The sequence below is a fragment of the Channa argus genome, chromosome 13 (assembly GCF_033026475.1).
Source record: "Channa argus isolate prfri chromosome 13, Channa argus male v1.0, whole genome shotgun sequence".
NCBI lineage: Eukaryota > Metazoa > Chordata > Actinopteri > Anabantiformes > Channidae > Channa > Channa argus.
Window position 1 is genome coordinate 14,309,798 of NC_090209.1, and position 24,018 is coordinate 14,333,815.

The following is a 24,018-nucleotide window of genomic DNA, read 5'->3' on the forward strand; positions in this document are numbered from 1 at the left end:
CTCAGCTGTGGCTTGACCTGGGTGGCTCATTTAAAGAGAAGTGGTGTCATGGCACAGTGCAGTGAACTTCTAGAATGAACCCAGCTGTTTTGTTGAAGCTCATACACAGCAACCACAGAAAGTTTGCCATTAGCTACATAAACAGTGGCTCACTCTCAACAGGTATTACGATGTTGCCATGGACAAAAACATGAGGAGGAGGGTATTTTACTCACACTAAACCAATTTAACAGGCTGTGAATCAAAGTGGATTATTTCTGGTTTACAAATTTAACTTTAATTAATATCAATTTAACAAGGTTGGTAACATCATTATCTTCCTGATGATATTTAAATCAGTTAATTAAAATCTGGACTGATGTTCTAAGATGCATCAACAGGCATTCTCCTATTGTATGTAGTTATAGTGATTATATTCTTGTTCAGGTATGTGCCACCAAAGGGAAAAAAGGTCTGTTTGACTGGATTTTTTTTTCTTTGAGCGTGGACACTAGTGTCCAAAGTGTGGTCTCAGGGACGTTATGCAGCAGTGAGTGGGCAGGCCTCAGTGTTCAGTGGTGTGTAATATTAACATCATGTTCTGGGTCGTCAGATAACTCTCTGCAAGGACACAACAACACGCAGCAATTGTCACCTATCACTTTATGTCTCCTGTTTGCATGCAAACAGATTCAAATCTGCCATACTGAAAACAACGGCACTCTTAAATCCTGGAATGAAAACTCTGCGTACCCATCTACAGGCGTCTGTTTTGATATGTGCTAATTTTTGATTACTGATGAGGTGTCGTGTCCTGCAGTGTGTGCTCCCCCTCTCTCACTCTCATTCACAGACACTCAGACACCAGATTTTCTGCCTCTGCCGCAGTGCAGGGCAGGGCCAGAATATCCAAGCCCATCAATTTTCTATTCGGCCAGTTTCACTCAGAAATTAACGGGATTTACCAGGACATGATCCCAAATGTTCTTTTTGTGTTTTTTATCCTTACAAGCTCCCACAAAGGCTTACAGTATTAGTTAGGTAGGTAATTGTATAAATATGGTCTTTTCAGATACACTGTCTAAAAGGGAATAGCTAAACTGAACTTGTAAAGAAGATTTGTGAGAAATTCAATGTATAAGTCAGTGTACTATATTGCATTTGTATATACTTCTTCATGTCCACCTGAAGAAATCTGCTCTGTATGTTTAGATTTTGTTGCAGTACAATCACCACCCCCACCACACTGTGTCACCCCTGACCCTTAACTTCCTCCTGTGGCTAATCCTATGGTTTCCCTATAGAGCTCCATGTTGACCTTGTGTTTCCCAGCAGCACCATCGATAACTCCAGTCAAATATGAGCAATTGTTCAATGTTCCCTGTGGTCAGAGTTGGAATAAACAAGTTGTTTCTCTAATTATTCATGAATTATGTTTTGTTAAGGTATCAAAAATCTTTTTTTTTTTTTTTTAGGACACATTTTTACGCATTATGGGCCAGAAACACATAAGTGGTACAAGCCATGCAAAATAAGCAGATCCAGGCTGGGTGAGTTATCATAAGTTATTAAAATTTTTGATACACTATTTGTGTGTATGAGCATTGTCTATGGCATTTTTACTCGCTCTAATTTACCACTAGAGCTAAATTCTTCAGTCATGTTCATATGAAATGGTAGGTATTTGTAGGAAAAAATGTTTGTATTTTAATCTCATAAGAGATGTAATTTTGTTAACATAACATAACATAACATAACATAACATAACATAACATAACACAACATAACATAACATAACATAACATGCTCTGTACCAAGTTAGACACTATATGTATTCATATAAAGCACTGCAGATGAAAAGTCTGATGTAGCACACTGTAATCAAATGACAATGCTGATGTTTTCACTTTTTAAAACTCTGGATATCTTGGATTGTTTGGTAGATTCTTTGTTATGTTGTGCACATTTTATACAGAATGTGTTCCCCACAGTCACTGCACAATTTTAAACCTTACATCCCAAAACTAAACACAGTAGACAAACACACAAACAACATGCATGTGCTCTCTGTCTTTCTTTGTGATTGCTGGGCAACTGCACACAAAGGCTGAGGCGTGCTCTGCTGTGCACAATGTGACACTGTCTGAGCACAAGAGGGTGAAGAGGAGCACTGGGCTGTACCCTTTAGACATTCAAACAGGCACAGTGTAACACACACAATGGACTTGGCTACATTCCACATCCTACATGTGTCTGCACAAGCTAAAAAAACATGGAGACATCAAGTACAGCGTCCATAAACAGGGTTCAGTGGTTTGTCCCTCATGCTGATTAAAATGCTAGGTTAGGTCAGCTGCAGCAAACTGAGTGCACAGCAGTGATAATTACTGCATAATTAGACCATATTGTGACTCTGCTGTGTTTTACCACCAGCATTTTAATTTTTACTCAGTGGTTATGTGCATAAGCATTGCTTTAAATGTACATATGACAGCAGTGAATTGAAATCTGACAATCCAAACTGATGACCTGCCCTGTTAACAGGAGGAAAACATCAGCATTTTTTCAAAGGACCAGTCATACATTCCTTCAAACAGTGCATGTCCCCATCCCCGATCAGTGTGCATGCATGTGTGTGCATGTGCGCAACTGTTATTCTTAAGGTCCCTGCAGCTAGAAGAAAAGTCAAAGCAGTGGGGGAAGGATTGGAGACAGACAAAAGGGAAGCTGAGGTTACTGCAGGCAGCACTCTGCTCATTTTTGTCGCTGCTTCTGTTTATGAAACCATGGATAGGGGTGGGAGCATGTGCCTTTAGTGGTTTGAAAGAGTGTGAGGTGTGTGTCCACCTTAGTTAAGCAAGCACACAGGACCACTGGGCCCTCCCACTGAGCAATAATGCTCCTCCTCATGTTTGGGGGGCTGGGCAGAAACAAATAAGAAGAAGGGGAATGAGGAAATGCCCAGGGGCAGTGTGCAGAGATGATAGTCAAAACCTCATCTTTATTTTACTTCAAAAGGAAGTGAAGCTTAAATAAGAAGTGTTATATCTAGTCCTGCTGCAACAGATATGGACAATAGAGTTAACGAATGAGGGGCGGATGTAAGAAAGAGCAAGCCCATTGATTCTTAGTGACAAGGGAGCTGTAGAAGCACAAAGAGTACACACACTAGAGGCATGTTCAAGTATGTGCATACTCAAACAAGGAAGTGAAGCTTAATGACAATGTAAATTACATAAGCATTGGGAAATGGTCTTTGCTGGCTGGCAGCATCCAAAGGAAACTAAGAAAACTAAGATGTGGGGAAGATGGGAAGTTCAAACAGACAACCTCTGAGGAAACATCAAAAAGGGCTCTGCCACCCCTTTAGGCAAATTTGTAATTTGTGATATTATATATACACTGATGCCCATAAAGGTGAAATCAATTTATTTATAATTTATTTATTTACTCTCAAAATTACATTAAATATACTTTTGTTTACAGACACATTCTTCTTTTTTGAAAAGGTTAATTGTGGTTTATTTTTCACTGGGATATGTTTGGAAGAGCTAATCAATAAGGTCTGGACTAGTACACACAAGCAAGAGACCTACTTAGGCTGTGTTGTGATATAAATTAAGTTACATTTGACGTGACCATCACACACATTTATCCTGGTTCATTGCATGGATTTGTTGTCATGACAACAAAAGGTCGCACATTATGAAAAGCATGTTTTTATACTTGATAGAAGAAATAGGCAGACCAAGTGGACAATGGATTTTTAAAGAAGGTGGTGGAGCTGCACAGATATCTTTTCAAAGAAAATTTCTCTTTCCTGCCTTACAGTATACTGACTACCTGTACTATTGTCATCCAGCACATTCAGGCAAAAACAAGGCAACTGTGTGACATAATGAACGTGAGTCTGAAGGAATACAGCCTTAGGCCTTCTGTCAACCTGAGCGTCCATGAATCCTCTGTCAATTTCACTGTGTTCAAGGAAAAGTAAGTGAAGATACAACAATTCGTTGAATTTTTTTTCTTATCTTTTGGCTAAACTTTAGATGGTTCTGACATTTCTAATCTGTTGAACAATCAAACTGTATCTTAAAGCAGTCTCAACGTGTTTATTTATCATAGAAAAGATGCAAAGAACAACTTCTAAAATGTATCACGCAACAGTCAAATCCATTGTTCATAAATATGATTGATATAAATATTTCAAAGAGATCAAAGAGTGAATTTCAGCATTTCAGCAACGTAGAGCATCTCATCTGATATCTACAATCATACAAGACCTGATCATTATAAATAAAAAGGTTCTTTGTTTGGGTGTGTATCACTTCCCGAAAAAGGTTTTACAAAGAACGTGCGCAGAGATAAAAAGAAAAGTTTTAATCAATGCACGGTCTAGATACTGGGATGCAGTCTGTTACTATGCAACACACCAGCTCCAAAGATATTCCTGTGGAGCATTTTTCATCCACCCTCTGTCTGTGTCCTCCCTCCCAAGCAGTTTCTACTTGTGCCTCCTTCTTCTGCTTCTCTTAGACTCACATATTCCTGGGTTTTTGATTTGCAGCTGTTTGGAGGGAGTCTTTGGTGAGTAAATATGATTTTTTTTCCCCCAGTTGCCATCCTCTCTGCCTTGATACTGAGTATAGAGGGCTTCGAAGCACCTTTGTGACAGAAATGAGTACGCCACACTGGCATTATTTAAATGCTCTCTGTCTCCCTCTTCTCTCCCGCTCTCTAATTAGTGGGACAGCTTTTGATGAAGAGCTCTTGAATGGAGTCAATATATTCATATCTACATTTAAACTAATGTTTTATCTAATGTTTGATAATTTACATATTTTAGCAATGACTTTAATAGTCAGTTATAATTTCAGTATACCAAATTATGCAGGGTAAGGGAAGAATTTGGGGCTTGAATTGTCTTAGATATTGACACATACACCAACAATGAAGTCAATTTTGTATCTGAAACATTTTTTCTCAAGCTCCTCTCTAAAATCTCCTGGGTTTTTGGGAGGTATAATGGGTCATCAATTCTTGCAGTGATCAGACATGGGCACCAGTGATTTTTCTGCTGTAGACAATATCCTCTGTAGGGGTTGCTGTTTCCATATACAGTGCCTGGCAAAATTATTCATACCCCTTGAATGTTTCCACATTTTGTCACATTACAACCACAAACCTAAATGTATTTTATTGGGATTTTATGTGAAAGACCAAAACAAAGTGGCAGGTAATTGTGAAGTGAAAGGAAAATGATAAATGTTTTTTTTTATTTTAATAAAATAAAAATACCACTAACTAAAATCCAGTGAAACCAATTGCCTTCAGAATTCACCTTATTAATAAATAGAGTCCAGTTGAGTGTAATTGAATCTCAGTATGAATAAATCTGTTCTGTGAAGCCCTCAGAGGTTTGTTAGAGATCATTAGTGGATGAACCGCATCATGAAGTCCAGGAAACACACCAGACAGGTCAGGGATAAAGGAGAAGGAGAAGTTTGGAGAAGTTTAAAACAGGGTTAGGTTATAAAAAAAATCCCAAGCTTTGAACATTTTACTGAGAACTGTACAATCCATCATCCAAAAATGGAAAGAGTGTGGCACAACTGCAAACCTACCAAGACATGGCCGTCCACCTTAACTGACAGACCAGACAAGTAGAGCATTAACCATAGAAGTGGGCTCATGGTAACTCTGGAGGAACTGCAGAGTTACACAGCTCAGGTAGGAGAATCCGTCCACAGGACAACTTTTAATTGTGCACACCACAAATCTCGCCTTTATGGAAGAGTGGCAAGAAGAAAGCCAATATTGAAAGAAAGCCAATAATTCCAGTTTGCAGTTTGTGACAAGCCATGTGCGGGACACAGAAAACATGTGGAAGAAGGTGCTCTGGTCAGATGAGACAAAAATTGTCTCTGGCCTCAATGCAAAGTGCTATGTTTGGCGGAAACCTAACACTGCACATCACCCTGAACATACCATACCCCACTGTGAAACGTGGTGGTGGCAGCATCATGTGGTGGGGATGCTTTTCTTCAGCAGGGAAAGAGCAGCTGGTCAGAGTTGATGGGAAGATGAATGGAGCCAAATACAGGGCAATCTTAGAAGAAAACCTGTTAGACTCTGCAGAAGACTTCACACTGGGGAGGAGGTTCACCTTCCAACAGGACAATGACCATAAACATACAGCCAGAGCTAAAATGGAACGGTTTAGATCAAAGCATATTCATGTGGTACAAAGGCCCAGTCAAAGTCCAGATCTAAGTCCAATTGAGAATCTGTGGCAAGACTTGAAAATTGCTGTTCACAGATGCTATTTTTCTGGGCAAAATAATTCCCTCTCTAGATAATTTAGAGATTTTTACTTTGTCAAAAAACATTTAAAAACCATTTATAATGTTCCTTTCCTACATTGTGTTGGTCTATCACATACAATCCCAATAAAATACATTTGCATTTGTGGTTGTAACGTGAAAATGTGAAATAGTGAATACTTTTGCCAGGCCGTATGACAGTGATGCAGTGGCACCCCTGTACTTGTGTTTGTCATCTTGTGTGTACAGTATAATAATGTCTGTGTTTGTGCAACATAGGAGGAGTTACTGACCTGCAGTTTTTGGAAACCATGGAAGACTGTCCTACAAAAAGCATGAAATAGAACTTAGCTGTGGGCCAGTAACTTCGACTGGACTGCCAACTTTCTGTTGCTTGAAGGGACACTAAGCACTGCTGACACACATGTAATGTATTTTGGTGGGTGTCTGCTTCTTCTTATTTGTTTTCTGTAGAGTTTTATAGTTTGCATTGAAGTTGCACTCTGTGTCCATTTCTTGTATATTCTTAAACTCAGTCCAGTTGATTTCAGGACACTAAATAGCGACTTCTTACTGTCCACCACATCATCGTGTCTTTAACACTGATCTCCCTACTCTCTGTATTCCTCTAAGCATGGGCCCTAAATCATCTTCATATTTTCTGCATAAGAACAAACAGCCCAACGGTCTTTTAAGTGAAACACATTATAATAACCACTTGGATGCTTCTCAATGATAAAGCGTGAGCGTTTCAAGTTATATTGATCAATTCTTATTCTGCTCATGGATACTTTTTGTTTCTCATTTGGCTCAATATTTCCACACCCTGTCAATGTTACTTTATATTGGCAGTAGATGTCTTCCTTTGGGTTCTAACATGTCTGCTATGGAAGCCATAACCAATTATACTTACGTACTACTATATTGTGTCTTTTTATGTATCATGCTTTTTGATAACAGCATTTTAGAGAATATCAAATATTGCTATTGCTGATTGAGTTAGTAAGTAAAGTGTATCATTTTTTCATGTTAATCTGGCCACAAAAGTACCTGTATTGATTAGTAAAATGGAACTCAGCCACTGACGGTTTGATCCTCCCCAGTTGGTCAGTAAGAGAGTATTTAAAGGGAAGGTTTAGGTTTGGGGTTGTTGCTGCTGATCTCCTGTAACTCTTTGCCTGTGGTGCTTCAATAAATGTCCACGAAGGTCTAAAAGTCTCTGATTAATTCTCCTCCTTGTTTTACATCAAAGGCCAATTTGACAGTCATGATGAGAAGGACTATCTCCACAGCATAGCCATGGATATTCAGATGACAGTGTTGAGCACACGTTCTCTGAAATCAACCACCGTGTCCTTTGTTTTCTTTACACTGACTGAGAGAGGGAATCTGAGAATGTATCTTATGACTCATACGGATTATTGTTCAAGGACATGCTCTAGGTTGTTTATATAAAATTCTCTTCTCTTGCTATAATTATCTGACATGATTACGTTTTCTGTTTACTCATATGATTCACTGTCTAAACTGCTGAGTGAGCTGTTTGCTGCCACAAGGTGCAGCTGTTCCGTTTGCTAATTGTAAGATCTGCTGTTGTACACTTGATAACTTTAAAACATTTAAAAACCATGGGTTAGCAACTGACAGTTTGGTCAACTAGCAAGTGACTCGGGTTTAGTCTGATCATCTGTGAATCAGGTCCCCTGGCTTTGTGTACAAAAAATTGTTACATCACATATTGTTAAATAATATCTTTGTGTGGCCCACAGTCTTTGCCAGCAAGTGCACTCAGCTGCAGCAGCCTTCACTTGGCACAGCAATATAAAATCATACAGTTGTGCAAGCACCACAAGTTTTTCAGAAGCAGGTTTATATTTATATTTACACTGTATTTTTACAGTTGCACAGGCTGTACCTCAACTCAGGAGTACACCCTAAAATGCTTTTTATAATCACAATGTTTATTCTGTGGCATCTGCAATATGGAATTTCTGTACAAAAAACAACTGGCTACTATAATCTTTCTACTACAATCTATATGATTAAATAAATGGGAATAAAATCATACAGAATCATACAGAAGTGATTCATTATATGTCGGATTTTTACTCTTAGTTTCACACTCTTAGCAAACGTTCTACTCCCGGAAACTTGCAATATTCCAGACAATATGAAAGGGGAGAGGTTACGAAGACTCATTGCTACTCAGGCAGGAAAATAACTGTTTGCTCCAGGTTCTTAGTGTAGCTCACATACAGTAAAGGTGCAACTGGATACAACCTTCACATGTAAAATATACCTGACTGAATCAATAACACTAGACTGAAGACAAAGACACATTTGTTCCAGTCTCACTCAGCTTTGTATAATACACTCTCCCCTTTACTGTGAAAAAGCTCCAGACAGCTGATGTAAGAAAGACAAACCTTGGATGAGATTCACAATTGTAAAATGATAGAAAGGTCATGCTAGTTGCCATGACAGCCACAACTAATTGCCATATTACATGAGGCAGTCTGAGAATGGATGGCCGCAGCTGAGGAGGCAGCTGAAGGACAACAAAGGCTTTGGCATTCTTCAGTGCAGCAAATAGTTTGTAATATGTATTTGTAGAAGTTGTCATTCAGCTTTTGTTAAATGTTTTCATGTTGATGAATGAATGAATGAATGAATGAATGAGGCTAAGTGATACATGTGATATGATGTGATTTATGTTTGGAAAGGTTTGGAATTGTTGCTGCTGATGTCCTATAACTCTTTGCCTGTGGTCCTTAAAAAAATGTCCACAAAGGTCAAAAAGTCTCTGCTTAAGTCTCCCCCTTGTTTTACATCAAAGGCCAATTTGACAGTCATGATGGGAAGGACTATCTCCACAGCATAGCCATGGATAGTCAGGGGACAGTGTTGAGCACACATTGTCCAAAATCAGCCACAGTGTCCTTTGTTTTCTCTACACTGACTGAGAGAGGGATACGAGTTTGGCTATGAATCCATGACATTCCATGTGATATGATGTAGTTTATGTTTGGACAGGTAATGACTGGGAACTGTTTTGGTCTCTCAGAGAGGACAGATGATGAAGTTTCTACTCTCATATCACTGAGAAACTCGGGTGTTGCTAATGAAGAACAGCTTGTGCAGAGACTTCAATCTGTGATGCTGACAACCAAGCCAAATACCCCTGATAGTAAAGTAAGTCTCTAAATCTGTCGGTATTACTAAGAAAAGCAGAGGGTCTGTTCTGCTAAATCAGGCAGACAAAAAGCCACGTAGCCCGGCTATGAATCAGAAAACAAAATGTGACAAACTGCCTTGACAAACACACACACTCATGTATGCAGTAGTGCATAATTTTACATACTGTATGCACAGATGCAATCAAGGGCGCAGACAAAGCCACAGAAGCACAAGCCCACACACCCACCTTCACTTTGCAGCTCTTAAGCAAACAGCCTTGGGCGCAGTGAATGAGCATGTCAGTGGTGTGGGCTAACATTCTGTCACACAAAGAGTGTGTATGAGACAGATGCCTCCTCCTCCTGTCCATTTACCTAACATGCAAACACAGCCTTAAATAGTCCTTTTTTGTGCTTTGTTAACTGAATATAATATTTTTAATGCAGGGAAGTTCTTTATTCCTGCATTAAAAGAGGAAACTGGGTGAAACTCTAAAAACATGCCTTCAAAGATATGCAAAAGTATACATCTGGAGCAGATAATCCGTGGTAGTGTGCACTGCACCCAGATAGACAGGTACTTCTGTGATTGGCTGGGTTTAGCACCACAGGAACAGAGAATGAGAGGATGAGGAGGCAGGCAGGCAGGCGATGTGCCAGGGTTCTCCCCACAGCCAGAGACACTCTAATTAAGGAGCGCAGTGGGGAGAGGGGGCGAGAACAACAGTTCTGCATTGTCACATAATGATCTTCTTATCATCTCTAGTACAGAAAACACCGTACATCTCTTGCCTAATGGTTATGTGCGTCTGTGTGCTTTTTGAGAGCCCCTCCTGAGCAGCCGTCTAGTCACACCCAGAAACATGAAATCAGCAGAGTCTTGGAGCTATTTTCAGTGCCTGACAGCAGAGAATTGTAGTTGTCCTGCCACAACAGAGTAGAGCTGTGTTTTATGGAAATCAATGGAAGTAGCTACAGATGTATCAGTTTTAATCCATACATCAAGAGCCTAATTTCACTCAAAGTCATCAAGGGATACGTGGCACTAACCATAATACTGATGCATGTTTAAGCCACCCACAATATTTTGGTGCATAATCATGATTGCAGATTTATAAATATATCTTTGCCCCTTATCCCAGATGTCCAGATGGACACTGACAGGGAAGGGAAATACGTGCAGAGAGGGGCAAAGAGTCAGTAGATAATAACATAAAATCTGGACCCATCTATAAGTGAGAGTGCAAATAAATTTCAGACTGCACAGTATGTTATTTTGCTTTAGTTTAATTGAGAACATAATTTGCATTTAAACCAAAATGCCTGGAGAAACACAGTCTGTCAGCCTTTCACATGGAATATTTTATGATTAAATGTAGGTTACAGCCACTGAACTGGAAGACATATTCCACAGTACTTCTCAGTGTTTGCCTGTCATACAATATGTTACAATAAAAAAATTACAATTTCTTCACCTGTCTTTATTATATATTACTGTGACAGAAAAAGCAAACATGTCATGGAATGCTAATTTTCAACGGGTGGTACTGTATGTGCTGTCAGAGCACAGGAAGTTGTCGGAGACGGGAAACCAAAAAAGGATAGTAAACAGTACACTGGCAAAGAGTCAAATTAGGATAGAGGGTGGTTATGAAACATGGATAGACTGAACTGATGATTTAAGGGTAAGAAGGGGAAAAGGTGGAGGTTGGTGGGTGGTATGCTTGACCACATGGGTCTTGGTCTGTTTTGTGAGAGCAGCAGATGTCCTGCGATCCAAGGCCACAGTGATGTCCCCAGAACCCCAGAATACTAAACAGTAACTCCACCGTATCACATGTAAACTATTTCTCTCCTAAATATGGGTTAAATATATTTCCTTTTCCCAGTATCTTACTGTTAATACTGGAAACATAATAATGGTTCTGTTTTGCTTCATGAAAAGACATTTAAAGCTATACAATGCATTATTTTTGTGTTCTGGGTTAATAATGGCTACTGTATGACACACATTTACAAAGAACAGACACATAAAGACTTACATTTAAAAGAGCAGCAGCTGAGTCTTTTGTCTTTGTTAAACTTTAACTGTATCAGTTTCTGTGTGCACCTAACTGTCACCACACCATGTTTAACAGTATTTGTACTTCAGGAATCCAGAGGTGAGCTGTTCAGTGTGGTTAAACACAAGATGATTTTGTTGCTCTCCTTCATAAACACAGTGTAAGCTGCTGTTTTTAAAACTGCCCTGAGCACCATAGAAACACATGACTCATTATCTATATCAGCAGCTCTGCTCCTCTCACTGACTTTGGGCGAGGAGGTCTGGGAGGTGCTGCGGGACTGGGGATTGTGATGACGATACAGCTGCATACCAAGCAAACACCATTACACTCCCTTCTTCGAGGAGAGCATCACCCTCTAGTGGACCAGACAGTTAAAAAGCAGAATGGAAAAATATTTAAGACTAAATAGCTTGGTGGATACATGACTCGACTTGGAAATTCAGAGTACTCCAGCCACTCCCTTTGTTTGATATTTCTTTTGCTTAACACTTCTTTAATACAGTATGTTGTGTGATGAAAATTATTTTTGTACATGCTATGTATTATCACATATGCTTAAGTCTGAAAAATCTTTGGAAACTGAGCCACTAACCTCCATTTTCATATGTAATAGCTCTCCTAAATCCCTGCTTGAGCTCTGCAAAACATGCAGACTTGAAGTAAAGAACTCTGTAACAATACACAGTATTAAATCTATTTGAACATTGTCTTCACCTATCAATCATCCTCTGTCAGTCCTTTAAGACGAAGTTCTTCTTGAACCCTGAACAAATATTCTAAATCTGGATATCCAAAGCTGTCATCGGGAGACAAAAGCAAGCAGTAAATATGCTGTTTACTGGAAATAAAATAAAAAACTCCTTTTCTTTTTTAGCTTGATTCTTAAAATTGCATTACTTTTGAAAAGGGATTCAGCACCAAAGAATATCCTCATCCATCAACGAATACGTATACAAATACTAAAGGTTTCAGCAACAGTGATACAAAGCAGCTGATAAAAAGTGTTCTGGGCTTTGTTGCTATTTTGAATTCCATGTGGATAAGGTATGAGTCTGTATGCATTGAAAAGACATTTTTTTGTGTGTGTGTTTGTTATAATTTGATCATTATTGTCACTCTTACTTACACCCTTAAACTTAATATGAATAACTGTAAAGGGAAGCGAGAGTGGAGTTTTTAATGTGTGTCTTTAATAAAATCACCCCTGACTAGTGGGCTATGTGATATCACCCTGATAATCAGACTAAAACCTCCATTTGGCTTCACTATTTGAATATCTGCACAAATGTGATTCTCTGGCACTGAGTCACAGATCCAATGTGTCTCATTAATTCTGTATTATGTCATCAGAACTAATTCAATTACCAGTCAATGAAGTAACTCTTCACTATAGCAGTAATATGCATACCATTGTGGACCTCCTCCCATGCTGGTCTTGTGGTGAATATCATTCCAGGGGATGACGTTGTCTTGGGCCGTGGTGGCATATCGTCCAACAGTGAAGATAAGTCTCCTGTCGAAGGCTTTCCTTAGCAGCTTCAGGACTTTTTCTCCCTCTTCACAGGCTGGCAGGAAGACAATACGGCAGGTGCCCCTGTATCCCACCCCAGGGTTTGGGTGCTTGGGCTGTAACATGGTAAACAACAGCACATATGAAACATACGGATCAACAAAAGCAGTATGTTTGTGGTAACACTAAAATCTATTTGACATTGTTCCCTTTAGGAACTGTGGGAATTCAGGTTGATATGAGTGTATGATCTCTGTATTACACAACAAAAGAGGAGCTCTATTTATGTTTTTTCTTTATAAACAACCAAATAAGCATACTATCATAAAAATTAAGACATAACAATGTCTGTCTGCAGTCACATTAGAAAAAGAGCCAGTAACATTAGAGGCTCTCCTTGGCACTGTAGCTGACTGGCACTAAAAGACTTCCGAGGACCAGAAAGCATCCCCTCAAACAACAGACACTCTAAGATGCCTTTGGTGTTCCAAGATCCAAAAATAAATATCCCATTCATTCATTCTCTTGGCTCCATTTTCTAAGCTGTAGAAATTTTAGAAAAGTAGATGGCGGTGAGCTTGTTTGTCCTTGTACATAAACGTGTGTGTTTTTCCTGCTGCCCATGTTCCGTTCTTTTGTTTCTTGTAAATAAAAAAATCTAAAACATCAAATCAGAAACAGAACTACTATCACAGAGAAGACCTAAAAGATCTGTCATTATTAAGCACTTAGTAACCCCACCCCTTGGCAGATATCACAGGTTGCTTTTTGTAGCCAACTGAGTCTTTCCTTGAATTAGAAATTGTCACACACTCTTCAAGCAAATTAAATGTATGTTTCATGAAGTAATCCTTAGTGGAGTTTCACATATGTTTTAGATCATTTTCAAAAATCAATATACTTATTTTGCCCAGGGGTGCCAAACCTATGCACAAAACTGCTCGAATTACTCTATAACATTCAATTAAAAAATTAACTAGTTCACATTAATGTGAACTAGTTCCCCTCAGACAGGGGTGTAGCCTATATCTCTGGTTGATGTTAAATAAGCAGAAAATCAAGCACATTGTCTCCTACTCTAGTGCCACTGTTTCTATAGCAACAGAGGGATGCACCTTGAAGTGATCTCCACAACAGTCCCACAGCAACATTAAGCGTTTAACCATACTTGCTTTCCAAGACCAAAGAAGAAATCGCCGTAATAATTAGGTGGTCCCGAACAGACCTTACCATGTTATCATTACTAATCCAGATATTTTTTCTTTCAATAGAGGACAGTGATCAAAAACAAACAACACTGCACTCTGGTGGAGAAACATCAGCTTAAACGCTGCTGAAAGGGGAACTGGACGTGAACGACTGCAACCGGGCCCATTTCTTCGTACGTGGATTTACAGGTTAACCGGATAATTTTGGATGTGTTCTTCCAAAGTCATGCTGACTTGCAACCTGTAACACGTACTCTTTCAAACCCATTCAGGAGCAAATTTATTCTCACAATTAGTTAGATATTTCATATTTGTACGGTGGTGAGCGAGGAAGTTCATCCGACTATCGATGCGCTGGTCTTAACCGAGCAATTCCTCATAACAAAGCAATGCGTTTTAATAACAACATGCGTGGGTCAGAGTAACTTACCACCACGCTCCTCTGTCACCAGCTGCATTCATGGAAACGGTTTACAACAAACACCTATACATACTCAGCCATAAATAGACCTGTGTGAGCGTTAGTGAGAGTTTAGAAGTGTCACATTTTAAAATAATTTAACCACAATTAAGCCTCCACAGTCAACAGTCCCGTTGGTTTAAGAGTTTGTGGAATATTCTTGTAACTTTACTTTCACCTGAAGTTGCTCTGAGTGTACATGTATGCAGATGATTCAAATGACGGTGTAATCAAATGATTCACTGTCAGATAAGTACACTTGCAATCGTGGTGTTAGTAAGAATTTACGTTTAATTCTTTAACTTACACTTTTGCCTCCATCTTTTTTACATTTTTGACCAATTCTTCAAATAAGTAATAATATTAACCACAGTAATAATAATAATTATGGTAATAACAACAATATAACCCTCATTTCTGTGGATATTATTTTGCTGAATGTTTAAGTTTCTGTACTAACATATATATAATATATATTATAGTGTTATCATATACATGATTGAGGTAAATCTATTCACTTTAAGTACATTATATTATGTTGCAATAGTGAATTGAGTTTGATTTATATTAACAGTAATTACTTCTTTATTAGCTAAAGTGCTTTATTATTTTTATTACTGAGTACAGTTTATTGCTTTATTATACCACCTTCAGTAGAAGTAACTATAGTTCCTACCTGCCCTGGTTTACCGGGGGAACGGTTGTAGCGGTGACACGAGTCGAGAGGTGCGCGTATACTGAGTGGAGAAGTTGTTGTGTACTGCCTTCATTAAAGAAGATTACCAAGAAAACTCTAGGCCCCTTCTTACCCACAGCCCAGAGACACTGGAGAGTCCCCGCATTACCCAGAAAGTAGGGTTACAATTATTATGGTGTGTGTGGCTTCAGTTACAGCTCACCCCTTGTACCCCGGCTGGGAAACTGTACTGAATGATGATGGACCCGCAGTGCTCAAAACCGGCAGGCGCTGAGAGCTGCGCGTGACCGTCATCGTGCCCGCCGGCTGGTTCCCAGTGTACACACCGTGGTACGTGTTGCAAATCGGACAAGCGGGCTTATACGTGAACAACGAGTCGATACAGTCAGAGCAAAAAGAGTGAAGACATTTAAGCGTTTTCATCTTCTGAATTTTGTCCAAGCAGATGGCACAGTCTTCCGCACACGACTGCTTGTTTTCCATTATTTTCCGGTGTTTGACACGTAGGTCACGATTAACGACAATCTTACGCTCTCCGTGTGAGGATGAAAATGTATTGGTTCCCGTCAGGGACTATGTGACGTCAAAATAAGGAAAGTACCGACTCAGCCATGTGCAAGGAAGGAAATTGTGGAAACTGGCCTCTGATTGGTTTGATTATGTTATTGGAAACTTAGACGAGAAAACTGCTGCCAGAGACAGTTTATCAAGACTCATGGACGTATATATGATATCCATGGAAAACAGCCCCTGTCAATCAGCTGAGAACCAAATGTAAACAAACCCTCGCCCCCCCGAGGTGAAATGTAGGAACTACGTACTACCATAGCCAAAAAACGACATTAAAATGTTGACATGATAAATGCACCAGTAATACTTATCAAACTGTGGGTTATAACATAGCACATTACTGGTAAGTTCACTGACCTGCTTTATTTGCATAAAATTCAGAATTTTTATCCTGAATGTACAAATCGTCGCTAGGACAGATGAGTAATGTCACAGTGTGACTTTGTTTTCATAGTTTGACATTATTTGCCTGAAACTGTGTGCAGGACTAAAAACACCAGGGTGAGGAGTAGAACAGGTTCTTCATGTATTAAGGCTACTTGTAACTCTTACTTTTCCTAAAGAAGACTGTTACTTGGTCAAAATGTTAATAAAGGAATAACTGAACACTTATACAGAAAAGTGGTATACGATAAAGCAACGTGGGTTTACAGGTGATAAAACATCTTGAAGCTGATACAGACCAGTGCCAGGATGATGTACACTACTATTTATTTATAAGTTAATGTGATCTCTTGCCTCATCAGCAGTAATACTGTTGTTAAAATAAGTTATCAATTTTAGCCATTAACTGAGAGAATGGCAGACTGGAAATGGTGAGCAGTGTGAGAAGGGGTTAGAAAGCAAAAAAGGTCCCCGGCTGGATTCTAAAGAGATCATAGTGGTTTGTTCATTATATGCACCTTCGGTCATAGGCATTCACCGATCCATATAGAAGAATTATGGTGGTTATAATACAATTTATAATTATTATACAATTAAAGTGGCAAATGGAACCATGTACAGCCACAATTAGGCTTTTAAAATTGACAATATAGATCACAATGATACAAATTTGTTACACAAAATAATTTAAAGTTTCTAAGCCCAAATATAAGCTTCTGTTAAAACTATGATTATGTTATCCATTACATGGCAAATTGTGCATTGTTAGAATTCAGTATCTTGCTGTTGCAATAGTCTTACGGTCCAAAGAGGGTGATGGTTCAGATCACATCTTGATTAAAAGCAATAGCCTGAACTGGTTGCAAATGAACCAAAGTTTGATATCAAGTTTTAATTGTAGTGGCTGAAGGTACACCTGATATTTTTAGGGCCTACATTGAATATCCACCACAAACCCAAACATAACTTTTTATTCAAGTATTAAAATGTAAAGCACATTATTCTGAATATCAACAAAGTACGAATCAACACAATTAGAAAAGCAAAACCCTAACATTTCCGTAACAATCATTTTGTAATATGTGTACTCTCAACAATCCAATCTTCTCACTTCCCCGTATTCATGTAATGCATAGAAATGTTTGCACAGTAGTTTCGCAAACGACAATCCTGTGTCCCAAAATATTTAAATTGGTCCCTTAACTAAAATGCAAAGGTGATGAAAACATAAAAATCGAATTTGATGTATGGAAATTAATGAAAAAAATTGCTATTAGCATGTTACTGCGTTTAGCAAAGCACTTTTACACAAACAGCCTTATCAGTTCTGAGGGGTTTTTCAGCATTTGGACTACAATAATAAATGAGAAACTAATTTAATACATATAAGTATACATATTTTCATTAACTATTTTACTTAAAGCCAGATAGTATAGCTACAACCATAATGCTGCTTATATATCAAATAACGTAGGACTTAAATATGCCCAAACTGCTTACCATTCATTAGTAACATCATGCTTGATTATTATTATTATTTTTTTTAAATATAAGAAAGGCACAACGAAATTGGATCAGCATCCCACCCAACCTGAATCAGATCAATTGTTCTCAACACATTTTTTTGCTGTGTATAGTAGGTCATTGGTTCTGATAAACAAATTTATAACAATTACCTCATTTTTATGACAACCCTAGCTGGCAAATGTTCCAGTTTTACAGGGAAGGAGGCATAGATATTTAAAGAGCTTTTGTGCCTTTCATTTGGTTTAATGGTCTATATGCCCTTTATATTTGACATCATCTTAAATCTGGTAATTAGATGAGCACATTACTAACAACTAACATAATGGGCTCAACACCTGGGAGACATCTTAAAATAACGATATTGACCAAAGCAGATAAAAGAAAAAAAAACCCAGGGGAGGGTCCAAATGCATGTCATCAAAAGGTGCTGCAAAGAGACATCATTTAACATTCCTCATGTTTAAGTAAATATATGAAAAACATTAAAATCACAAGCAAAAGAACACTTCCAAGCACCTGACATCATCTTGTAGTCACCAGACTAAAAGCTGATGACTGCACAAACCTGTGGGCCTGAGCAAAAACAGTAACACCGACCTAATTGAAAACAGACTGTCTGAGCAAAGTGCCTGTGAGTGCTTTAGACTGCAATGACGTAAGAAAAACAGATGCTGTCTATGCTGGCAGGGTTATTCTGCCATATAATCCTTAATGAAGTAATTAGAAATTGTGAAATCAAAGACTTACTCAAACATTTCTGGACAGATAAAACCAAGAATGTGCTTGTACGAAATAAGTAATCCGGAGAGTAGAAATAAACATTAACATAAAGTGTTTTATAACATTGAAATTCGATTTTCTAAATAATATGCAAGTATCATGAATTCCAGTATGCCATGATGCTTCAAGTGCATCAAATATGGGTCCTATTGCCAACTGTGACAGGTAGAGGATTGTGTAATACAAGAATGCACTGAACTCAAAGTGCCTTCTTCCACATGTAGCACTGGAATAAAGTGAACAAACAGAGGAACAGCTAGTGGAGTGGTGTGGGCTCTGCCACAGCATTAAACACCTGTCTGCTGAGGACCATCCTCAGCCGTCATTTAAAGAACAGGCAGTCTCAGAGCACAACCTGGAGCTGAGTCATGGTCACCACAAAGATAATGGGAAAGTTTCATTTTCATGTTGTCAGTCCGTGGTTATGCCTTTCTCTCTGAGTTCCTCTGTCACTCGTACCAGGTAAGTGGGGTCTGGGTATCCAAAACTGTCAGGAGACATTAAAAAAAGCCATCAGTGCATTTGTATGAGTTCAGACAGCCATAGGGTCCATCAAGCCAAGGCCAACTGAAAGAATTTCCTTGTCAGGAACTTTAATTGTATCTGTGAATCTGAGCCCTTTTGTCAGTACCACCACAAGAAAATGCTATTACCAAATCAAATCACAGCAGCCATTCACTTTCATCTAAAAGCACATACCAGCGGGGTCCACCCCATATTGAGGTCTTGTGGTGAATGTCATTCCAGGTAATGACATTTTGCATGCCCGTAGTCATGGAGGTACCGATGGTGAAGATAAGGCGCTGTTCAAAGGCCCTGCGCAGAAGGCCCAGCACACGGTTCCCCTCAGGGCTGTCAGGGAGGTAGGCCACACGGTCTGTTCCTGGGTACCGAACACCTGGGTTTGGGTGTTCTGGCTGTCAAAACAGGATCAATTTAAAAGCTGTGACGCTTTATTAATACATTTATAGTACAATTATTTATGATTGTGATGTTTATTCCTGTGAGTGATGTGTTTTATGCATGATTTCTGTTTATGTGTAAGACTGTGGTGCAGGAGGTAGAGCAGTCGTCGATCAATCCTGCAGTTGTTGGTTCGATCCCTGGCTCCTTCCATAACATGTCTAAGTGTCCTTGTGCAAGACACTGAACCCCAACTTAGTTGCTCCCTTCAAGTGTGAGGCAGCTGCATAGAATCGCTGTGTGACTGTGATTGCGAATGGTTGAATAAGAAGCAGCGTAAAGCGTTTTGGTACCAACAGGTAGAAAAGCCATTTTTCCATTTACTTCCTTCTATCCTAGTTAATTTCCTCTTTTTGGTAAACAATAAAAACATTGAACATTGCAGTCTAAAACAGATAAGGGCTACTCCTGACATCTTTGAAACACATACAAATGTTCTTTATCCTAGGAGGGGGACAGCTATTGATTTTACATATAAGTTTATATAAAGTATTACTTAGCCTGTAAAATGTCACGTGGGGGAGAGCTCAACCTCTATTGGGCATCAGTAGGGGTTATCTCAGCTTGGGCTTTTAGGCTACATAGATGTATTCACATCAGAAAATTGGCATACAAATTTGTGCCACTGTGTTTTAAAGATGTGTAAAGACAAGATGCCCCCATTGTAATGTGGAATGCAGCATTTTTTCTTCACCGAGGACAAAAATCTGTTAAAGGCGAAATATCAAATCACTAGAGTATACCTTTAACGTTAAAGTCTATTTGAAGCTGCCTTACTTTCTTAAAAGGCACAATACCTAATTTAAAAAAAAATATATTAAATGTTTCAGGTAGTTGTTCTAATAATGATAACAACAAAGATGAATTTTGAGTTTGCCCATTCAAACCTAAATGTATAATTTTTTAAATTGCCCATTTTAATTGCAATTCTAATTTATAATGTTAACAATCTCTATTAATCATCCAAGACAACTGTGAGTTGAGTATAATGACATAAATGATTATCAGAAGTTTCACTAGCACACCTGCACATGCTCTCAGGCTACTCACCGCCTGTAGGCCAGGAGGGAAGCTATAGATGATCCAGATACAGCCATAGCCTTCATGGCCAGGAAGCTCCAGATCAGGGTCTCGCTCCACAATCATTGTACCATTGGCGGGCTGGTTTCCAATCAACTGGCCATACACTAGCCGACACACAGGACAGGCTTTCTTTACCTTAAAGGCTTGATCTAAGCAAGAGTGACAGAATGAATGGCCACACCTCTCCAGGGTAGTCTTCTCTACGATATCTCCCATGCAGATTGAACAAGTATTAATGTCCTCTGTTTCACTGTGTGTAGCCATGCCAGACCGACTGTCTGTTCTCTGGGTTGCATCGTGGAGCATAGCATAGGCCTCATCAGCAGGCTTCTTGAATCTCTGCTGCTGTCTTTGGGAGCGCCTGGGCTGGATAGGTGGAGGCTGAAGCGGGCTCCCATCTCCATTCGGCTGCAGGACCCCCATACCACCAGGAATCTTCCTTTTGGGTCCCCCTTCCTGTTTGCTCATTTCTTTGCGGGCACAACGGCATAGGTCAATAAAGGCTTTTCGTGTCTCACTGGATATGGGTCCATTCATCACACTAGCTCCAGTGCTACTGAAGCCTTCCACTGGCTGCAGCCTCACCGCACAGCAGCCCCCCCTCTCTCCTCGCCTAACAATACCAGCACTCAACCCCTGCTTGTGCTGGAAGTCAATGAGCCAGGGCCGCCCAGCTGCAGCCAGGTAATCCCACACTGCTTGTGAAACCAGCACCTCATCACTGCCCTGGCCAGCACGCACACTCATCTCATCAGAGGAAACTGCAAAGAAAAGCACACAGCCTTAGAGTTTAAACAAAGCCAAATAGAACACAACAGTTTTTGCTTGTGTGAACAACAATCCAATTCATCCATTTAGGATATGCACAAGTTCATGTTGCTATTTTCAAATGCATTATGGAGAATAATGTATTTTGCATAGCCATGAGTTTTTGTTTTTGCTGAATCTGGTGGCTTACTTTTCCACGTATAACAGCAAATTAAAATGTACTTTCTTTCAGCTTGTTTATTTTCAGTGTATGCATGTAAAGTACATATATCTCTACACGAGATGCTTTTTGCCGTGACTGCAGGACATCAGTGAAATATAAAACAGGTAGTATCGCGGCATTGCCGAGGACGTTATCAGCTGTTCTGAAATTCACACTGTAAACAAAGGAAACTAAAACCCGTCATACGCGAAAACATGAAATCCCACAGACGGTCACATGCAAACACAAAAACATAAGCTTGCAAGTTACCTTGTGATCCCATAAATCCCTTTAATTGCGAATAAAGCGTCCTGTTTAACAGAAAAGGAGAGGAGGAAAAACTGAAGGACTGGAACAAGCGTTATCACCGTTGCTCGGCGATACTCAGATTGAGCCATTCTCCGCGGAAGCAGCAGCAAAGGGGGAATTCAGCGATTTTGGAGCATTATCTTAGCCTTTCATACATTTCGCGTCAACGTTTAAGCTAAGTGGTGTGTGTCCCCCGCGCCGCCGACTGCTTCGATACCTCACCCTTTGCTGTGGCGCGGCGCCGCCTGTCAGAGAGCTTTCTGGCTGGTTTAAAGAGCACTGTTCTCCATCTGAGGAGGCCTTAATGTCTGACGTGCTGCTGCAGTTTATCCGCGGACAATTAGTCCTTTGAAGTCAAGACATGATATCCAAACGTATCCGCAGCACGTATCTCTTTAAGGTTTCAGTAGCTCTTCCCTGGCCCTGTTAAATGCCATCCAAACCCTCCACCTCGTCCCCAGTCTCGCTTGTGTTTGCCTTCCCCGTACGTCCTTGGGCTAGGCGTAACACAGAGTAAACAGCATTAGGAGTTTCCTCTTCTTATCTGGCTCCCACCACGTTAGCTATGTGGCAGCTTTCTCCAAGCAGATAATTTCTGCTTTCTTCTCTCTCTGAGCCCGTGTCTTCGTTCCCAAGCCGTGTCCTTCCTGTTGACTGTGCAAGAGCAAACATACCCATTAATAACAGGGACTGGGATCTACGAGAAAATGTGACCAGGAAGTTCGTCACTGACCTGACATGATTGGCTAACAAAAATGGTGGTTTTGTGTTTTTTGATTCCATGAGTGAATCATATTTGGTCGTGATTAACAGCTTTAATAAGAACGAAACACTTACAGGCTAAGTACACACTAGAGTGCGGCCTACACGCAATCGAGGGAATACCCACTCACTTAGTTATTATGCAAATTAAGCCGTCTGAATACACTAACTTACTGACAGCATTAATAAAAGTATTGCTAAATTTGGGCAGAATACATTGTTTGGGTTAAACGACAGATTATTATATAAATGTTTTCATGTGAATGTCCACTATAATAAAAAAAAAAAATCATAAAGACAGGGTTCTGTTCTGACCATTTACCTTTCAATTAACTTTAGCTGGCTAGAATTAATTATACATTCATGAGACAAAACTGGCAAATGTATTAAAACAATAAATTGTTGTAAAAGCAAATGCATTCAAGGTATTTAAATAAAATATGGAAAAATCAACATATTTCCTATCCCCAAGGCTTTTTATAACTTATGCAGGTCTAAAAAGGTGAATTTCAATCAAATGATATAGCTGCTGTGTCAAAGTCACCTAATTTGACAAAATATTTTCTGATTTACAGATTAACTGATGCAATCTAACCTCAAATTACTGGCCTCTGAATGACATCTACAGACACCAACAGACACCAGACAGAAATGGTGAACCTAAAACCTAGAGTGAGGCATCTAATGTGGGGGCAGGGCTGGAGGAACCAGGAGCATGGGCACAAATTAAATTAACTAGGGAACAAATGACTACTAGTGAAACTAAACAACAGTTCAAGGAAACTGAAAGCACATACGCAGAGAAACTTAAATGGAGTACGGTAAAAGGGGACACCTGTGCATGACAGTGTTCAAGACCGTGACAAAGGGAAAGAGAGCGTGACACGGATAGAGCAAAACTGAGAGCAAGAGTACAAGAGAGGGAGGGGAGAGAGAGCAAGAGGCAGAGAGAGAGGGAGAGCAAAGGTATGAAGACTGATGGAGGATGTGATGTGTGAGAATGGAGAGATCAGGGCAGGGATGGCCAAATGGTGTGGGTGACAGAGATCAGAGTAGGATCCATGACAGGTCCACCTTCTCCCACACCAGCTTGATGAGGTTCAGATCTTGAGATTGAGCTGGCCAAGCAATCACCAAGAATATTCCAGCAGGTACTTTTTTCTCTAGATAATTCTTACACAATCAGGAAGAATGGGTTAGGGTCACATAGGGCCACTCTTCTATTGCCAAAGCTTCCCGAGATCATTATGT

General features: G+C 39.6%; 2 protein-coding genes across 3 annotated transcripts; both read right to left on the reverse strand.

Moving 5' to 3' along the window:
* Positions 1-10,977: 10,977 nt before the first annotated feature.
* LOC137139423 (probable E3 ubiquitin-protein ligase DTX3) lies at positions 10,978-16,209 on the reverse strand. The gene is given in 4 exon segments (XM_067526627.1): positions 10,978-12,340; positions 12,953-13,170; positions 15,622-15,683; positions 15,686-16,209. Coding segments are annotated over 4 exon segments (576 nt in total). The 5' UTR covers positions 15,903-16,209; the 3' UTR covers positions 10,978-12,261.
* Positions 16,210-17,329: 1,120 nt separating this feature from the next.
* dtx3 (deltex E3 ubiquitin ligase 3) lies at positions 17,330-22,718 on the reverse strand. 2 transcript variants are annotated; one of them, XM_067526624.1, is made up of 4 exons: positions 22,228-22,718; positions 20,694-21,487; positions 19,380-19,597; positions 17,330-19,167 (listed from the first exon to the last, which is right to left on the reverse strand). In XM_067526624.1, exons 2-4 carry the CDS (start codon positions 21,471-21,473, stop codon positions 19,092-19,094), a joined length of 1,074 nt encoding a protein of 357 aa, XP_067382725.1. In that variant the 5' UTR covers positions 21,474-21,487; positions 22,228-22,718; the 3' UTR covers positions 17,330-19,091. The 2 variants fall into 2 exon arrangements, with proteins under 2 accessions (XP_067382725.1, XP_067382724.1); XM_067526623.1 differs by having other exon boundaries at positions 21,967-22,718.
* Between the last annotated feature and the right edge of the window lie 1,300 nt (positions 22,719-24,018).